This window comes from Vanacampus margaritifer, chromosome 13 (assembly GCF_051991255.1).
Source record: "Vanacampus margaritifer isolate UIUO_Vmar chromosome 13, RoL_Vmar_1.0, whole genome shotgun sequence".
NCBI lineage: Eukaryota > Metazoa > Chordata > Actinopteri > Syngnathiformes > Syngnathidae > Vanacampus > Vanacampus margaritifer.
In genome coordinates this window covers 21,969,862-21,985,322 of record NC_135444.1, presented here as the reverse complement: position 1 = coordinate 21,985,322, position 15,461 = coordinate 21,969,862, and the positions used below count along the sequence as shown (strand labels likewise).

At 40.2% G+C, this 15,461-nt stretch overlaps 1 protein-coding gene across 3 annotated transcripts in view; it reads left to right on the top strand.

Moving 5' to 3' along the window:
* The window catches only part of glis1b (GLIS family zinc finger 1b), a 93,564-nt gene that overhangs the window by 71,996 nt on the left and 6,107 nt on the right, over window positions 1-15,461 (top strand). For 2 of the 3 annotated variants that reach the window (XM_077584881.1, XM_077584883.1), the window contains exons 6-8: window positions 1,365-1,475; window positions 5,411-5,552; window positions 10,888-11,065. In XM_077584881.1, the coding sequence (XP_077441007.1) occupies window positions 1,365-1,475; window positions 5,411-5,552; window positions 10,888-11,065 (431 nt within the window). The remainder of the gene's footprint in view (window positions 1-1,364; window positions 1,476-5,410; window positions 5,553-10,887; window positions 11,066-15,461) is intronic. The other variant, XM_077584882.1, reaches the window with a different exon arrangement.

The window sequence follows — 15,461 nt, the reverse complement described above, 5'->3', positions numbered from 1 at the left end:
CGAACGCAAATTGATTAGGATGCTCGAACTTCACACTTGTCACTTGCGATACTTTAATTGGTCACATTAATCTAAATTGAGAATGTAAGAATTAGACATATTTCAGTACGACTTTCTTATGAGATGAATAAAGGGGGTTTATTTGAGGTTACATTGCTACTGTTTCCTGTGCCTAGCAAATGTGCCATTCAGATTCAGGTGCAGATGACTTTATTGATCTCTAAAATTGCAATTCCTCCGCTGGCAACCGGTCTGATAAACATGAAAACAACAATGGCCAACAGGGGGAGACAGAACGGGAAGCCTGGCGAGTCGCCTTACAGCGCCCTGCGTTTCCTCGATGGGAAAAAAGAAAAAAACATATGGAAAGGGGGGGGGGGGGACAAGGCCCAAGGTCTGGGGGGCACAGTATGAACCTGGAAAATAATGTTTGAGTATGTCAGTATAAAAAATATTTATTAATGCTAAAATATCATTATTATTCTTATGCATTGATTTTCAAATGGAATTTTATGCAAAACAAAACAATGAAGCACTTTATTATTTATTAATCAATATGTTAATTATTTTATAATATGAATTAAAAATATTTAAATATATTATTATATATTATAATAAATATTTAAAATAATATTTTATTAACTATTTATTTGCTTGCATTGCTGAATGGGGAAAAATTATGTTTTCATGGTTTGAATGTTAGGATTCATTAAGTTCTGATTTTGTGAGTTCAACGAAGTTGAAAGACTCAGAATTAAAGCATAATTGACATTTTGCATTGATTTTCAAATGAAATTTTATACCCCAAATAGAAACAATTAAGCAAATTATTATTTATTGGTTAATATGTGAATTTTAAAAAATAATATTTAATTAAAAAACATTTTGTAATATTTAAATACATTTCATATATTCTCATCAATATTTTAAAGAATATTTTATTAAATATATATTTGCTTGCATTCCTGAATGGAGAAAAAACATGTTTTCATGGATTAAATGTTATGATTTTGTGAGTTCACCGAAATTGAAAGACACAGAATTAAAGCATGATCTTTCTCGTTTTTATTACAGCTGATCTAATCATTTTTTTAAGCATTGTAAATTAATAAAACAGAACAAGATGCTGCTGCTCATGCTGAAAAAAAATGGTCTTGCTATTGTTTTATAATGACTTGTCTTGTTCATTTCCCCCTCTTGCTTTTCCTTCACATTTACTGTGTATCCCTTCTCAGCTGGAAGGTAAGACTTCAACTTTACCTTTCCCTTACCTTCAAATCTAATTTCCTCCCACTTTGATCCCTTTGGCGTCGCGCTTGACTCGCTTGGCCGCCTAAATGGCAATTCTGTGTGCCTTCTCACAGAAACCGTACGCGTGTCAGATCCCGGGTTGCACCAAGCGGTACACCGACCCCAGCTCCCTGCGCAAGCACGTCAAGATCCACTCGGCCAAAGAGCAACAGGTGCGTAGAAAGGTAAGACCTGTTTTTTTTTTTTTTTTTTATTGTTGTAGTCTACATTCACACACTAAAAAAACACATCAAAATGCTTCATGTACCGTGATTAGAGGGAAAACACTCACTTTTTACAGTGTCGTTTTAACTTTCTCTTCTCACATTCAGATTTGTATTTTACTTGTAACTTTATGGCAGTGATGCTGTGATTTTTCTTCCTAAAAAATATGAAAATATTTTAGTTTTCAATGGAACCTTTTTCTTTTTTTATAATACTACTTGTTTCAGTGTTAAAACCACGTTGATACTCCCTAAAAATAAAATAATGACAAATAAAAATTGCTTACTTTAAATTCACCCCCTTCTCTTCTCATGCAATGGACTAAACTAATCTAACCAGACACCCTCGCCAATAGCAGTAGTTTTTTTTTTTTTTACTTACTCACTTTTCTTTTCTTTTTTTTTTACCAAATGCTTTTATTTTTATTATTATTATTATTATTCTTGATTGTTTGTTTTTTTTGCCGTGATTTTTTTTCTGAATGTCTGTTATAATGTTATAATATTTGGAACATGACATATTTGTTTGATCTGCTCAAAAACAAACAAATAAATCAATAAAATAGATAAAAATGATTTCATTTCAGGGGTAGAAAAAAAATGACTATGAAAGGACTTCTATAATTTTGCCCAAATCGTATGCGCACATTTCCAAGCTCATCTCCTGTCTTTTTACAAAACAAACAAGCGAACCTTGCGCTCGAGCCCAACATTTTGCCCACCCCGAGCGTGGTGTCATTTCCAGGACATTGCGTTGGTTCGCTGCCCGCCCGCGTAACCGTACACAAGTCAAACATTGCATTTTGCACATTATCACAGTTTAGCCCGAGTAATTTGGCTTTGGCTCGAGCACTGGCTTTCATTCTCGCCACAATAGATCAGGTCGGAGCACAACTCATTGTGTTCACGGTCAAAGGCCCATTCTTCTCCCTGACTGGAAATGAGTAAATAAGAGAGAATGGACTCATTGTTGTGGATAGCGGCAGGCCGCGTGATGTGTTCCGTTGGCTGCGGCCTCGTAAAGGGAAACACATGTGCGCTCGTAGCATTGTTAATAAGCCGTAATGCGCAATCCCCTCCTGGCCCAGATGTTATGGACGAATGTCAAACACAAGCGCTCTTAACTGCAGCTTTTGGAGCGCGCTCGCAGCAAAGCGCTTTTTTTTGGAGTGTCGCCGCCGGGCGGAAAGCGCCGCGCCAATTACGCCTGATAAATGTTTTTCTCGGCGAGGATTCCCAGGAGGAGCCGCGGCTTGTGTACGCGTTTACCCCGCGACAGTGTCAAATCAACACGATGACGGTGTGGATGGATTCGTCGGTCTGTTGCCAGGACGCTGGTTTGTAAAAAGATGCGAGCCGGAGATAAACTTGATTCCGGTGAAGAGTTCTGTGGACATATTTTCTCGAGAAAAAAAAAAAAAAGTTGGGAGAGCGTCTGAATGCGATTCTATGCATTAAGAAGATGATTGACGCATGCGCCTGATTGGGCGTTTTGGGATGATGACGATGAATGAAAACATCTTTGAAGCTGACCTTCGCCTTGTCGTGTATTCCCGCTGATTGACTTCAAGTACGACCGTGCCACGTTCAATACATTTCAAGCATATCAGCTCAAGTTAGCGTCACAACTTTTGAGGGAAGTCATTAAAAATGAGTCAAAACGGCTGGCTTGCAGTTCTGAGGTTATGGGTTCGAATCCTGGGTACTCCGATACGGCGCCATGTTGCTAAGACTGATTTTCAGTGCGCCCGCTGTTTGTTAAAGTGCTGGACGCCGCAGGGAAGACATCATTCTCACTGGTTGCTAAGCAACTGGAAGTAGCCTGGTGCTCTACCGCTGATTCATGAGAAAAAAAAAAAAACTGTCTTCAGCCTCAACAAAGTGTTCAGAATAACATAACAAGGTCATTCAAAACAAATACAAAATATATTTTTTTAAGTTAAACAGGTCATATAAGTGCATTATTTTTTGTATGTTTTAAAGTTAATAATGGTTGACAGTCTAGAAAGTAAAAAAAAAAAAATGCCAGTGAAGCTAAGCTTTACTGGCATTTTTGCTGTTTTTTGTCATTTTGCGTTTTACAAATTCATCACTGAGCATTTTTTGTGCTCCTTCTATAACAACAAAGATACCACAAGATAGTGCCAACGCCCAGGCTAACAGGAAAGTAGTAATTGGTGTTAAGGGGGTATTGTTGAAGGCATACATCTTGACAGAGAAACAAGTTTGTCTATTGGGGAGGAGCTAAATTAAGCCCGGGTCGAAATGACGGCGAGTCTTTTCCACATCCGCATATATCTGCATACTTACTGAAGATTTTTTTATTTAAAGGTAATGCTAATACATGATTTTGATCATAGATGATATTATTAAACTCTTCTGGGATCTGACATTTTTCGGTTTTTAATGTTGTTTTACTGCCATAATATATCATCACTAGATTTATCGATTTTTCACTCTCAATATTTATTTCCTGTAGGAATTCCAAATAAGGCGGAAGAACGACTGTTAAACTTCAGAGGTTCCGTTAGATTGAATTGAAACATAAATGCAATGCAATTTTCCTAAATGATAAATATACTTTGTAAGAACGTTGAAAATCCAACATAATTGTCGTGAGAACGATCTCTCGTAGCGTACGACATGCGATCGTGTGTTTTATTAGCCGGCTTCCAACAATGCGGCCTTTACGGCACACACGAGACTTTACAAACAATATTTGTTTATAGTATTGGCCGAAAGTATCGACTGATTGTTTGCTTGTGGGCTCTCGCTGACAATGAGAACAACATGGAACATGGCAGCGCACATGAAAGCGTCCCAAAATCAAGAGCACATTTGCGGCCGTTCGCACGTCTTGCTGGCAGGCTTGCGGCTGATAAACACAAAGTCGAGCTTCCCAGTACCAGAATACATACACACGTTTTATGACTGCATGTTAAACAGGGAATACCGCAGCTGTTGCACTCGTCCCGTTGCTCCCTTTGACGGAGTTTTTTTTTCCGATTTTTCTTAGCTCGTATATTAGGCAAGCTAATGCCCTCCAGGGGGCGCCACAAAAGGGATTTTTGTCAAACAAAATCAGGGTTGCCAGAGTTACTTTGAAAAAAGTAATGTTGTCACTTGACTGATTACTTGACTTTAAAAGTAACTTAAGCTACTGATTACTTGATTTGAGTACTTGATTACTTCATTGGTTACATTTTACAGATGACGACAACCCCGCTTAAAAAAGTGACAACCAATTTCGCCAATACTTAAGTCAATTTTGAACGCTAAGAATTGTTCATTTTAAATTAATTAATTTAATTTTTAGTTAATTTTTAATTGAATATAAAATGTAATTATTTATTATTGTAATTAAATACAAAATAAAGACAACCGATTTTTGACTTAACATAAGTAATTATTTTTATTTTTATTTCTTAAAAAAAAAAAAATTCTGGATTTCGCTCAATGTCATTGGCTACTTTTTTTTCAATATAAAAATAAAAGTTTTTTTTTTTTAAGGTAGTCTGTTAACAGTCTGTAACTGTTAATATTGTCACGGCACAATTGACTTTTATAATGTGCATATGAACTTTTTTGTTTTTGTTTTTATTTTATTTTCATTTGGCATACTGCTAGTGTATTTGAAGCTAGATAAGACTTTGTCAACAGCACCGAATGTGCAATGTACCTTAATATTTGCTTTAGCAGACACATCTTCCATTGTTAGTTTTTTCACGTGGTCCAAACGTTACATCGCGCACATGTGACGTCACTCCCAGACTGTAAACTCTTTATTTCCCTTTCTTATGTGTTCTATGATGTAAATTGTGTGCTGGTTGTAATTTCAGAATTCTGGTTTTGTTCCACGTACAGGCCACCTGTGATGATTTGTGTTTGCTTTCCAGCTGCGTCCGTGTCCTCACCTGGAGCAGGACGTGCTGAGCGACTGTCTGTCCATGCAGCACCTCCAGACCTCCAGCCACGCTCAACTTCTGTACAGCAACAAGGAAGGCTGCGCTCAAGGGATGAACCAAGACGTGTTTACAGGTTGGAGCACACACACATTGCTAATAACTGTGCTGAGACTGGTTTAAAATTTCATTGATATACTAGTCGAAAGTTTTGCTAGGGGAAAGTTGTTTTTCAAGTCTGGTGTCTTTTTATTGGCCTTGTTGACAGTCAGCAACAGCCAAAGCTCAATCTTACGAGCCAATAGACAGATGGTCAACAAGTCATAGTGAGCCAAAATTGTTTTAAGACAATTGTCAAAAACATTGCTTGCTGCTGCACGCAGGAATTATTTTTAGTTCTGCTGCGCAAGCTTGGAGCCGCTCGATTGTTTTCTGGGGAATTCTTTTGAGTTGGGAAATGCACTCGGATAGTTTTTGGAGCCTTAAAGGGGAATTCAAGTCAAAAATGTTCTTAACTCATTCCCTCGCAGCCATTTTCACTGAAGCAACCCCCTTCACTCCTGGCTGTTTTACTGGAAGGCCCACAGAATATTGTTTTCTATTGCTATAAAAACATGGAACCTACCAAAAGAAAGATTAGAGTCTCTATCTGTTTCCGTTTTGCAGCAATTAGCATTAGAATATAGCTACGTCGTCATTATTCACAAATCTGAGGGTTTTTTTTCAACATGGCCCTGGTTGATCTCTTTTGCTCTGCTGCCACCTGCTGGCTGTTTTTGTAATAACTACCATTTCATCAACCGTTCTCTGCAGTTGAGAGGCTGCATCAAAGCCTTCTGTATGCTCTAGCATTAAAAAAAATAATAACTAAAAAAAAACTTATAAATACGTCTTTGGGATGTATTTAAAATATAACGTATTTATACGTTTTTGGTAGCAAATGAGTTCATTTGTTCTGATATAATAATATGTTCTATTGGCCCACAAGGGTCTAAACACGGCATTCTGATTAATATTACGTTTGTGGAATATGAATTAAGCAGAAAAAATCCACCTGTTTTTATCCATGTCAGGAGGCGGCCATTTTGTCACTAGCTGTCAACTGAAAATGACATCACAGTTGCTCAGGACTCAACGACCAATCACGGCTCTGTTATTTTCTGGGTTTGGGCACGTGACGTTCACAAGCTGAGCCCTAAGGCACTGTGATGTCATAATCAGTCGACAGCAAGTGGCAAAATGGCCGCCTCCACATAGAACATATTGAGAAGAAAACTTCTGACTTGGCCAACAATATCTCAATCTTTAGCAACTTTTCAGATCACATTTGATTTGTTTTGACATTTAACAGCAGTTTTGAAATGTTGATATTTTCTATGCATTAATGTTGAATATAAAAATGGTATTATAGTCGTGGTTTTAAAAAAAATCATTTATCAGGTTTACAAAATACAGATTTTCTGCTTCACAAATCGATCCAAATTTAGGTAAAGGGGTCATTTTTGATCCGTTACAGTTGCGACATGCCAGTATGTAAATTCAGCCAAATGAAACAATCTTTTAACACGCACTACCGCTGAAATAATCCCATTTTGTAAAGAAAACATCAGCAGGAGTCTTCGGAGCGTGCTCACCGTTGAGCAATTCATCGTAAGACCGCGAGAGTCTGGCCGCGTTTCGTCCGCCGTTCCGTGCCAAATGACGTGCCAGAACTTCCAACGACACCTGCTGAAGTCATCACGCGGCCATCGGCGGTCATTAACAACCTTGTCAGCGTGACTGACGCGGGTTCTGGTCTTTGCGTGCGTCCAAGCTGTGGAAATCCTGCGGTCCACTCAAAGACGCTCATCAATTCCGTACGACGGACTCAACATGGAAGGAAAATCATCAGAATGGTTGTCGGCTTGACAATCGCAGGCTCGTGAGTGCATGCCAGAGCAACAGGGGGCGCTATAACACCGGCGCGTACACAGTCGGGAGCGTGAAGAAAGTCTTTTTTTTCAAAGCAGCTCAGGAAATGACATGTCCTGGTGGTCTTCACGCCAGCGCTTCCTACAGAAAAGAGACGCAATGAAATCTCGCCATGGTTTTCGAACCCTTTATCAAATCCGAATTTAAAACCCGAACCCTTTTTTTTTCGAAAACCTTCTTTGAAACCAAATTCCTTGTTTAGATGCCATGCTTGAAATCTTAATCGTGGTTGGCATCCCTAATTTGAAACCCAAAACCTTAATACTGTCCTAAATCCCTCATTTGAACCCTTAACACTTTTTGAAAATGCTGACCCATTTTTGAAACCCTACTTTGAAAAACCAATTTGAAATTCTAACTAACCTAACCTAACCTCAAGCCTACCTTGACACCCAACTCCTGGTTTCAATCCCGAGTTTGAAACCCTAACTATGAATTTGAACCCATTTTTTGACACGCTAATTCTGGTCTATAACTAATGTGTATCGAAATGAAAAATATCGTAAATATTTAGATTTTTGCTCACTTTTTTGAATGCACGTCTCTTCCGATGAAAACAAATGTAGAGTACATGAAGAAGAAGAAGCTGAGCTGCACTGTGTTTGGCCTTATAAGTTACGTTTGTTAGTTTTGGTATTAGTTTTAGTTTTTTTAATTCTGTTTAGAGTTTTTGTGAAGTGCAGGATTATGAAAGGTGGCATATTTAATTGACTTCTGAACAGTAATTAAAACCGACAAAGATGAAACAAAGGATTTTTTATGTAATTAGTTTTATAAACGTGAAATTTGAAGAAAAAAAAAAATTTAATCATTAAAAAAACACGCATTTTTCTTGTTTATTTTTTGAAAATGTTTTTTCAATTTTAGTTTTGGCTACTTTGTCCATTTTCATGAACTATAATAACCTTTCCCTTCATTTGGTTCTTATCATTTTAATGACTGGTTCTGAAGGTTAACTTTCGGGTCCCACGTGGATTCTGACCTGTGGGCCTTGAGTTTGACACCTGGTATGGATTTCATTTTTCAATGTAACCTTTTTCAGCGCCAATGCATACTTTTGTACGACGCTCAACTCCATTTTCGATGCCAAAACGCAACGGCGGCGGCGTTCCGGCTTGATCCGTATGAAACGATCAAGACCAAATGCGAGCACGGCGCCTTTGTTGAAGGCCCGAGTGTGGGTGCATTCAGGGTTATTTATATTCGAACTCTGGACGTTCGGGCCTTTATTCCTCGTGACAAGCCAGCCGGCCTCTTTGTTTGCATTCCGTCATTTGAACGTGTCTTGTTACGCAAAGAGCTTTTTGGCAACAAGCGAGCCACGGAAACGTTTATTCACCGTCATGCCGCCGTCCATTTTTCCGTCAGCGGGCGTCAGCGTTACTTTGGATTAGGACGAAGACGAATGCTTTTTGAAGATATTCAAGACGACGAGCGATGCCGCTGCGGGCCTCTCCCGCCTTTCTGGACACATCTGTCCTTGTTTTGGGCCTGTACGCCATCCAGGATTCCCGCTGCTCCTTCTTATTGTTGCTGGAGCTCGTCGCACCGTTGACAAGTGTGTACGCTCAACACGCCTTTTGTGCGTCTTGAGTTTTGGCTGCTCACCAGAGCCTGCCTGCCGCTCTCTTCCCGGATGTTGCGCGAAAATCGCCCGAGGGGACACGAAAGGCGTGTGCCGGCTGGCACAGGTGGAACGAGTACTGCAATACTAGAAATAGAAACGTCGATCCAGCTCTGATTAAGTAACAGCAAAAAAGCACAAGCTGAAATGTACTTACAGTGGATATAAAAAGTCTGCACACCCCAAATACTAACCGTAACGCATTTTAAAAGCCTACTAGAACAGCCGGACTTTAATCAGAGAAACTTACTTACTTACTTACTACTAGAAAAGTGATTCTCTAAGTGTGTTGCCGTGAGCGCCCTCTAGTGGTATACGTTTGCATTTAATATTTTAAAAACACTTTTTTTTTTAGGTACAGTTTTTTTTTTTTTTTTACTTTTATGAGTAATAAAATGTAATCAAATAATTATTTTTGTCTGTGTGTCTCTTTTGTTTGATGAACACTTCAACCTATCGTGCTACTCTATTTTAATATTATTATTATATTATTAATTTAATATTGTTCATTATGGTGGTACTAGAAAAGCTATGTTTTTTTTTTTAATATTCTGAACTTTATTTAATCAGAGGCTGTTTTACAGGTTGAATGTGATTGGTTTGTTCCAGACACTGTCAGACTTATACAACCACATTATTCATATAATTTTTTTTCCTCTTATATATATATTTTTTTTCTCTCAATTAGGGTGATATGTGATTTTTTTATATACCGTATATCTTTATCTTTTATATAAAAAACAAACTGGCATTCAAACAGGGGTGTGTAGACTTTTTTATCCACAGTAAAAATGGAAAACAAGTAAAAAAAAAAGAAGTTTTTTTTAAATATATATATATATATACTGCCAACTATACGCAATAGATTAAAATATATTGCTAAACTTGGGGAGGGGTGACTGAAAGTCCAAAAAAAAAAAAAGAACTGCAACGTTGAAAAACACTTTCACGCTAAATCTCCATAATTGAGCTCAGCTTTCACACGCTTTCAGCAATTCTCTTCAAACACGTCTAATATATTTTGAAAGAAATCTCTGAATTGACTTTACTGGGTCTCTTTCCTTAACATCTGTTACAAACTCCACAAATAATGACCGTGATTGCCTCAATTTCATCGCAAGTTGCACTTTGGAACGAAGAGCGAGCGGACGTGCGACGTTTCGCTAGCGGTGGCGAGACTTAGCGGCCAATCGCCGAGCGGAGCAGCGGGAGCACGTGAAGGCAAATTAAACCGTGACGAGTCCTTCCTCCGCTTTAAAGGTCGCACCAATTAGGCTGCGTAAAAGTCACGGCGGCTTCCCGTAAGTCTCGCCCTCGCCACGTGAACGAGGGCCGACGTATCGCTCTGACTGGAAGAGTGAGTCACGTTCGCTCTGGACGAGGAGATCCCAGATAGGAAGACATTTTTCAAAAAAACGGATTCAAGCTGTTTCATTTGAAATTTATGCGTGCTAAAATTGCGTCAGTTTTGTTTTTTATTGCGTTCCCAAAACGTTCAAAAATGACTTGAGCTACTTTAAAGATTGCGAAACTTTAGCCTAGCTAATGATGCGGCCATTGAGATTATGCAGATGAATGTTTATTCAACAACAGAAAAACAAAAGCAACCCTAAAAGCGCTTCCTCACCACATGTAACGTTTTAGTTTATTATGCGGTAATAACTACAAGCAGCTGAACTGGCGTCCCCCCCGTGGCGGCGCAAACTGCACCCAAAAAGCCAACGCTTCATGCGATTGGATGGAAGCTGTCGAAACAAACGCCCCGCTCGCCATCAGATGGCGTTTGAATGCGCCGAAAGACAAGACGGACGCAGCCTGCGGAGCCTGGCAGTGCATTTGGCAGCTTTGAGCAATTAGCTTTGTTTTGTCTTCCAAGGCTTGTACGCCGGCCCCGGCACGCCGCACCACCACCACAGCGCCTCCGCCGAGATCCTCTCCCCCGCCGCCCCCAGCGCCGCCGCCGCCGCCGCTGACCTGCCTCCACGACAGCACTGCCTGGACCCGGACCTCGGCAGCCCGCGACATCTGTCGCCCATGGCCGACAACAGAGACGGGTGAGTGCGATGGGCGCCCCCATATTCGCTTTTTCATTCAAACCATCTCAAAAAAGCACAATGACACAAAAATCTCTCTAAATGCAACTTTTTTTCTTTTTTTTTTACTCGGATTTGCTCCTGCTTGTCCTATGAATGTTTTGAGCAAAATTCGGGATATGTGAGAACATTTCATCCTTGCGACTTAATATTGGTCCCTGGAGGCCCGGCCCAGCGGGAATTTTCCCGGGGCTCCAGATGGGCCACTCCGGGCCTCCACCTATTTATTTTTGTATCAAAACAAAATGTATGAATTTAAATTGACTGTAAAATACTTTTTTTTGTCACTGAGACATCTTCTGCACATTGATTGGACTGAATATTTAATCTTTTTTAAATGGAAATGGAAAAATAGTATCAATTGCTTGTCCCAACTTCCTAAAATTAGACTTTACCAATGTTTATTCCTTATCCAAATTAAACTTTAAGTGAAATAATAATTTAAAAACAATTTGGTTTCCATGCAAATTTGGAATTTTGTCTATTTCACAAGTGCCGTGGGTCTTGCACAGGAAGTTGCATCATTCAGATCCGCTGCAGGTCACGGTGAAGGCCAAAAGCGAGTTCATGCATTCAAACGTTTAGAGAAGGTCAAATGAACTTTCAAGCATTTTAGGTTGACCCTAAAATGTCACTGGAGAGTCTGAAATAACTTGTTGTGAATTTCCACTTCCTGCTGGCTGACTTTGGGCATCTGTTACGGGTGGACAGGCGTCACTAACGTTCACTTTAGCCTTCAAAACGTCCTCATTAACAAAACGTTGGCTGCAAGACGACATTATACACACATGAGATGAGTGAGACGAAACATTCTGGGAACGTGAAACCTCTTGATTGAATGTGAGCTATTGCAAAACAGCATTAAAAAAAAAAAAAAAAAAAAAGGGGCTGCGTCCTTCAAAAGTATTGGGACACCTTGCCGAAAGGACGAAAATATGGCAGATCGCAATGTATTCATGAGTTTCCGAACCTTTTTTGAGCCAAAACGTATATTTTACATTGGATAAAAATGGTGTGTTGCGCAGCCACCATTGAAGAAAAGGCAGGGTGGACATTTTTGACCAATGTTGGCATTTATTGAGCACATGAGTGACCTTCACTTAGCCACATAATTCACTTAACAAGTTGACAGTTTACTGTTTCACATGTTTATTTTAAATTTCTTGTAATTTTGTTTATACCAATTGAAGCTTCACTATGACAGAGTGGACATGTTAAGCTCAACAGCATCCAGCAACACACATAATATGATTGAAATGATGAAACACGAGGCATTATACCATTTCAGTCATTATTGAAGAAAAGCCAGGGCGGACAATGACAGGGTGGATATTTTTTTGACCAATGTTAGCATTTAATGAGCACGACGTTGCGCGGTTAGCAAGTTGACAGTTTAGCGTTATAACAAGCACGTTGGTATTTCGCAATGACATGAGTGGACATGTTAACTCTTTGACTGCCAAAAACGCTTAATAACGTTTAGTAAAATCCAAATGAGGGCTGCCAAAAACGTAAAAAGACGTTAAACTCGACATCCAACTACACAAATAATATGATTGATATTATGAAACGTACGTGTCAAAATTTCCTCTCTGTGTGTGTTTAATTTTTTATACTCTACTTAATTATGTTATTACTGTGTTTTTTTATTAAGTCAAATATGATATAGTGTCTGATTAATCGGCGGAGTGGAGAAGGTGAGCATCCCGTGACTACAGCAAGCGAATCTCCTTGGACTTGATAAATATATGAAATCACACCGATAATATTATGAAGGTCACAACTTCCTGTTTTCCACCGATTTCTCATCGTCATTCCCGGCGGAACGCAGGGCGATCCCGTTTGGAGGATAAACCTCTCGGCCCCACTGACACAAAGCCTTCCTGGAAGGCGGCCGGCGTGTCCCCCTGCGGGGGACGAGGGGCCGCGCTGGTCACCGCGAGGTCGCCGTGACACATCACTTGCTCTCTTTCTGGCACCCGACGCGGCGTTTGTGAACGTCCCCCCAACAGCCTCGAAGCGATGAGCGAACCTCTCCTTGCTGGAAGTCGTTGGTGTGTTCGTGAGAGCAAACTGAATGTGGGGGGCCGACAAGGTGGGAGGGTTATCGTTTTGCTAAACAGACTTACATCAGGAGGGCCCGAGTTCCCCTCGGCAAGCGCTCGGGACGCAGAGCCAAAAACGCCGATTGTGCAACCAGCTTGTACCAACATGTCATTTCTGCCTCATTTGCTGCGTACGAGAACAAACAAGCGGAACCGTTCCGTCATCAATCTCCGCGTCACGGGGGGCTGCGTTCGACGGGAAATCCGATTGATTGCCATTTTTTTTCAGAGATCAGATCACGATTGTTATGAATGGATTTTGATTCAATGTTATGTGGCAAGAGAATATTTTCTAGTGATTTCCCTTTGAAACCCTCACTTTAAAACTTCATCTTGGCTTGGAACTCTCATTTGAAAGCCTGACTAAAAAGTTCTGGTGAAGTTCTACTGGTCCTTTTATCTCTAATGCAGGAACCACAGGAATCCGGGTCATGGCACCAATCGAGAAGTTATTCCTGTCCTTTTATATTTAATCCTTTAATGACTGTAATTTGCGTATAACGGCACTGGGAGTTAATGCCTGCATTACCCTCTACCACCTCTAGGGGCACCATATAAACTTTGGTTCGTTAGAAGGGGAAAAAAAAATTTCCTGTAAAGGTTTGCGACACTTAGATAAATTTAAGTTAGAGTTTTCAAGAATAGTGATTACTGACTTTTATTGTATTTTATTTATTATATAGAGGACACCATCAAGTGCCTACATTCAAAACTCTAAACGGCTTCAAACCCTACCTTGAAACACTCACCGTGCTTGAAACTACTTTGAAAACTCCAATCTGTCTTAAAAGTCTCATTTGAAACCCTCACCGATTTTTTTCAAACCCTACTTTGAAAACTTGCGTGCATTTCTAATTCTGTCTTAAAACCTTCACCCTGGCTTGAAAGACGAATGATACGAAAAGCCAGGCATGCGAAAATCAAGGTTCCACCGTAAAGGAAAGTTTTTGTCGTTGATTTCACTTCAACTCAGCAGTAGTGACTAACTTTTGTTACCTTTTATTTACAAACCAGGAAACGTGCGTGAACAACACAGTAATGCGCTCTTGATGAACGATCTGCTATCTTTTCTTCCCGCGCATCCCCCGCCATGATCGTTGCTTCAGCGTCCTTCCATTTGCGCAACGGCGGTTCGGTGCGTTTACCGCCGGCTGCCAAAATCAACACAAGCGTCGCACTTGTTTTTCCCAAACGGCTTAGCGGGACATGAAACATTTAGACAAAATGATCAAGCGGCGCGGCGGCGGCCTCTGACCTCACAGCTTAAAAGTGTTTACGCTGACTCAAACGGCCCATTTACACTCGCCGCACTCGCTGTCGCTTTGCCGCCCGCCGCTAATATTCAAATGTGCGGGTGGAAATGGCTCAGCGAGCGAGCGGCGGTTTTTAGGCCGCTAAATGTTGCCGTTGACTGGCTGGCGCGTGTTGATATTCGAACCCCTGTGCAAATATTAGTGCCGGGCGTTTCGATAGCGCAGCCGTGATTGACGCGGGCTAATTGAATTCGAGTGGCAAACGGCACATGAAGAGCTCCTACTGTGAAGGGGAAACTCTGTGGCTGCCTGTCCTCCTCCGATCCCAAAATATTTTTTCATAGCAGACGTTTTGCGATGCTCATTTTTGGTCTCGGCAGGAAGGGGGACAGATAACCCCCCCCCCCCCCAAAAAAAAATATTTCCCATTGCAATGAATGGGAATAAAAACCAGAACTTCAAAACGCTAAGCCTGGCTGCTTTGAAACCTGAATTTAAAACCATTAAAACCATAACCCAGGTTTGAAACCCTACCATGAAGCCCTAACACTGCCTTGAAACTTTAATTTGAAAGGCTCACTTCAAAAACAAAAATTTGGCTTCCAAATACAGGCTTGAAACCTTACCTTAAAACCCTATTCCTGAATTAAAATCCTCAACCCTGTCTTGAAACCCTACCCTGAAACACTAAATATGTCTTAAATACCCTAATTTGGAACTCGAAACGTGTCAAGAAACCTTTCATTGAAACCCTAACCCAGGCTTTACTTATGAAACCCTAACTTCAAACTAAAAACCTGGCTGAAAACCCTAATTTGAAATCTAAACCTGTTTTGAAACCCTACTTTGTAACCCTAACCCTGTCTTGAACCCCTGTTTTGAAGCATTAACCCAGACATCAAAGCCCAATTTGAAAACATTACTCTGTCTTGAAACCCTACTATGAAACCCTAATTATGTTTTGAAACCCCAATTAGAAACTCTAGCTCTTGGCTGAAA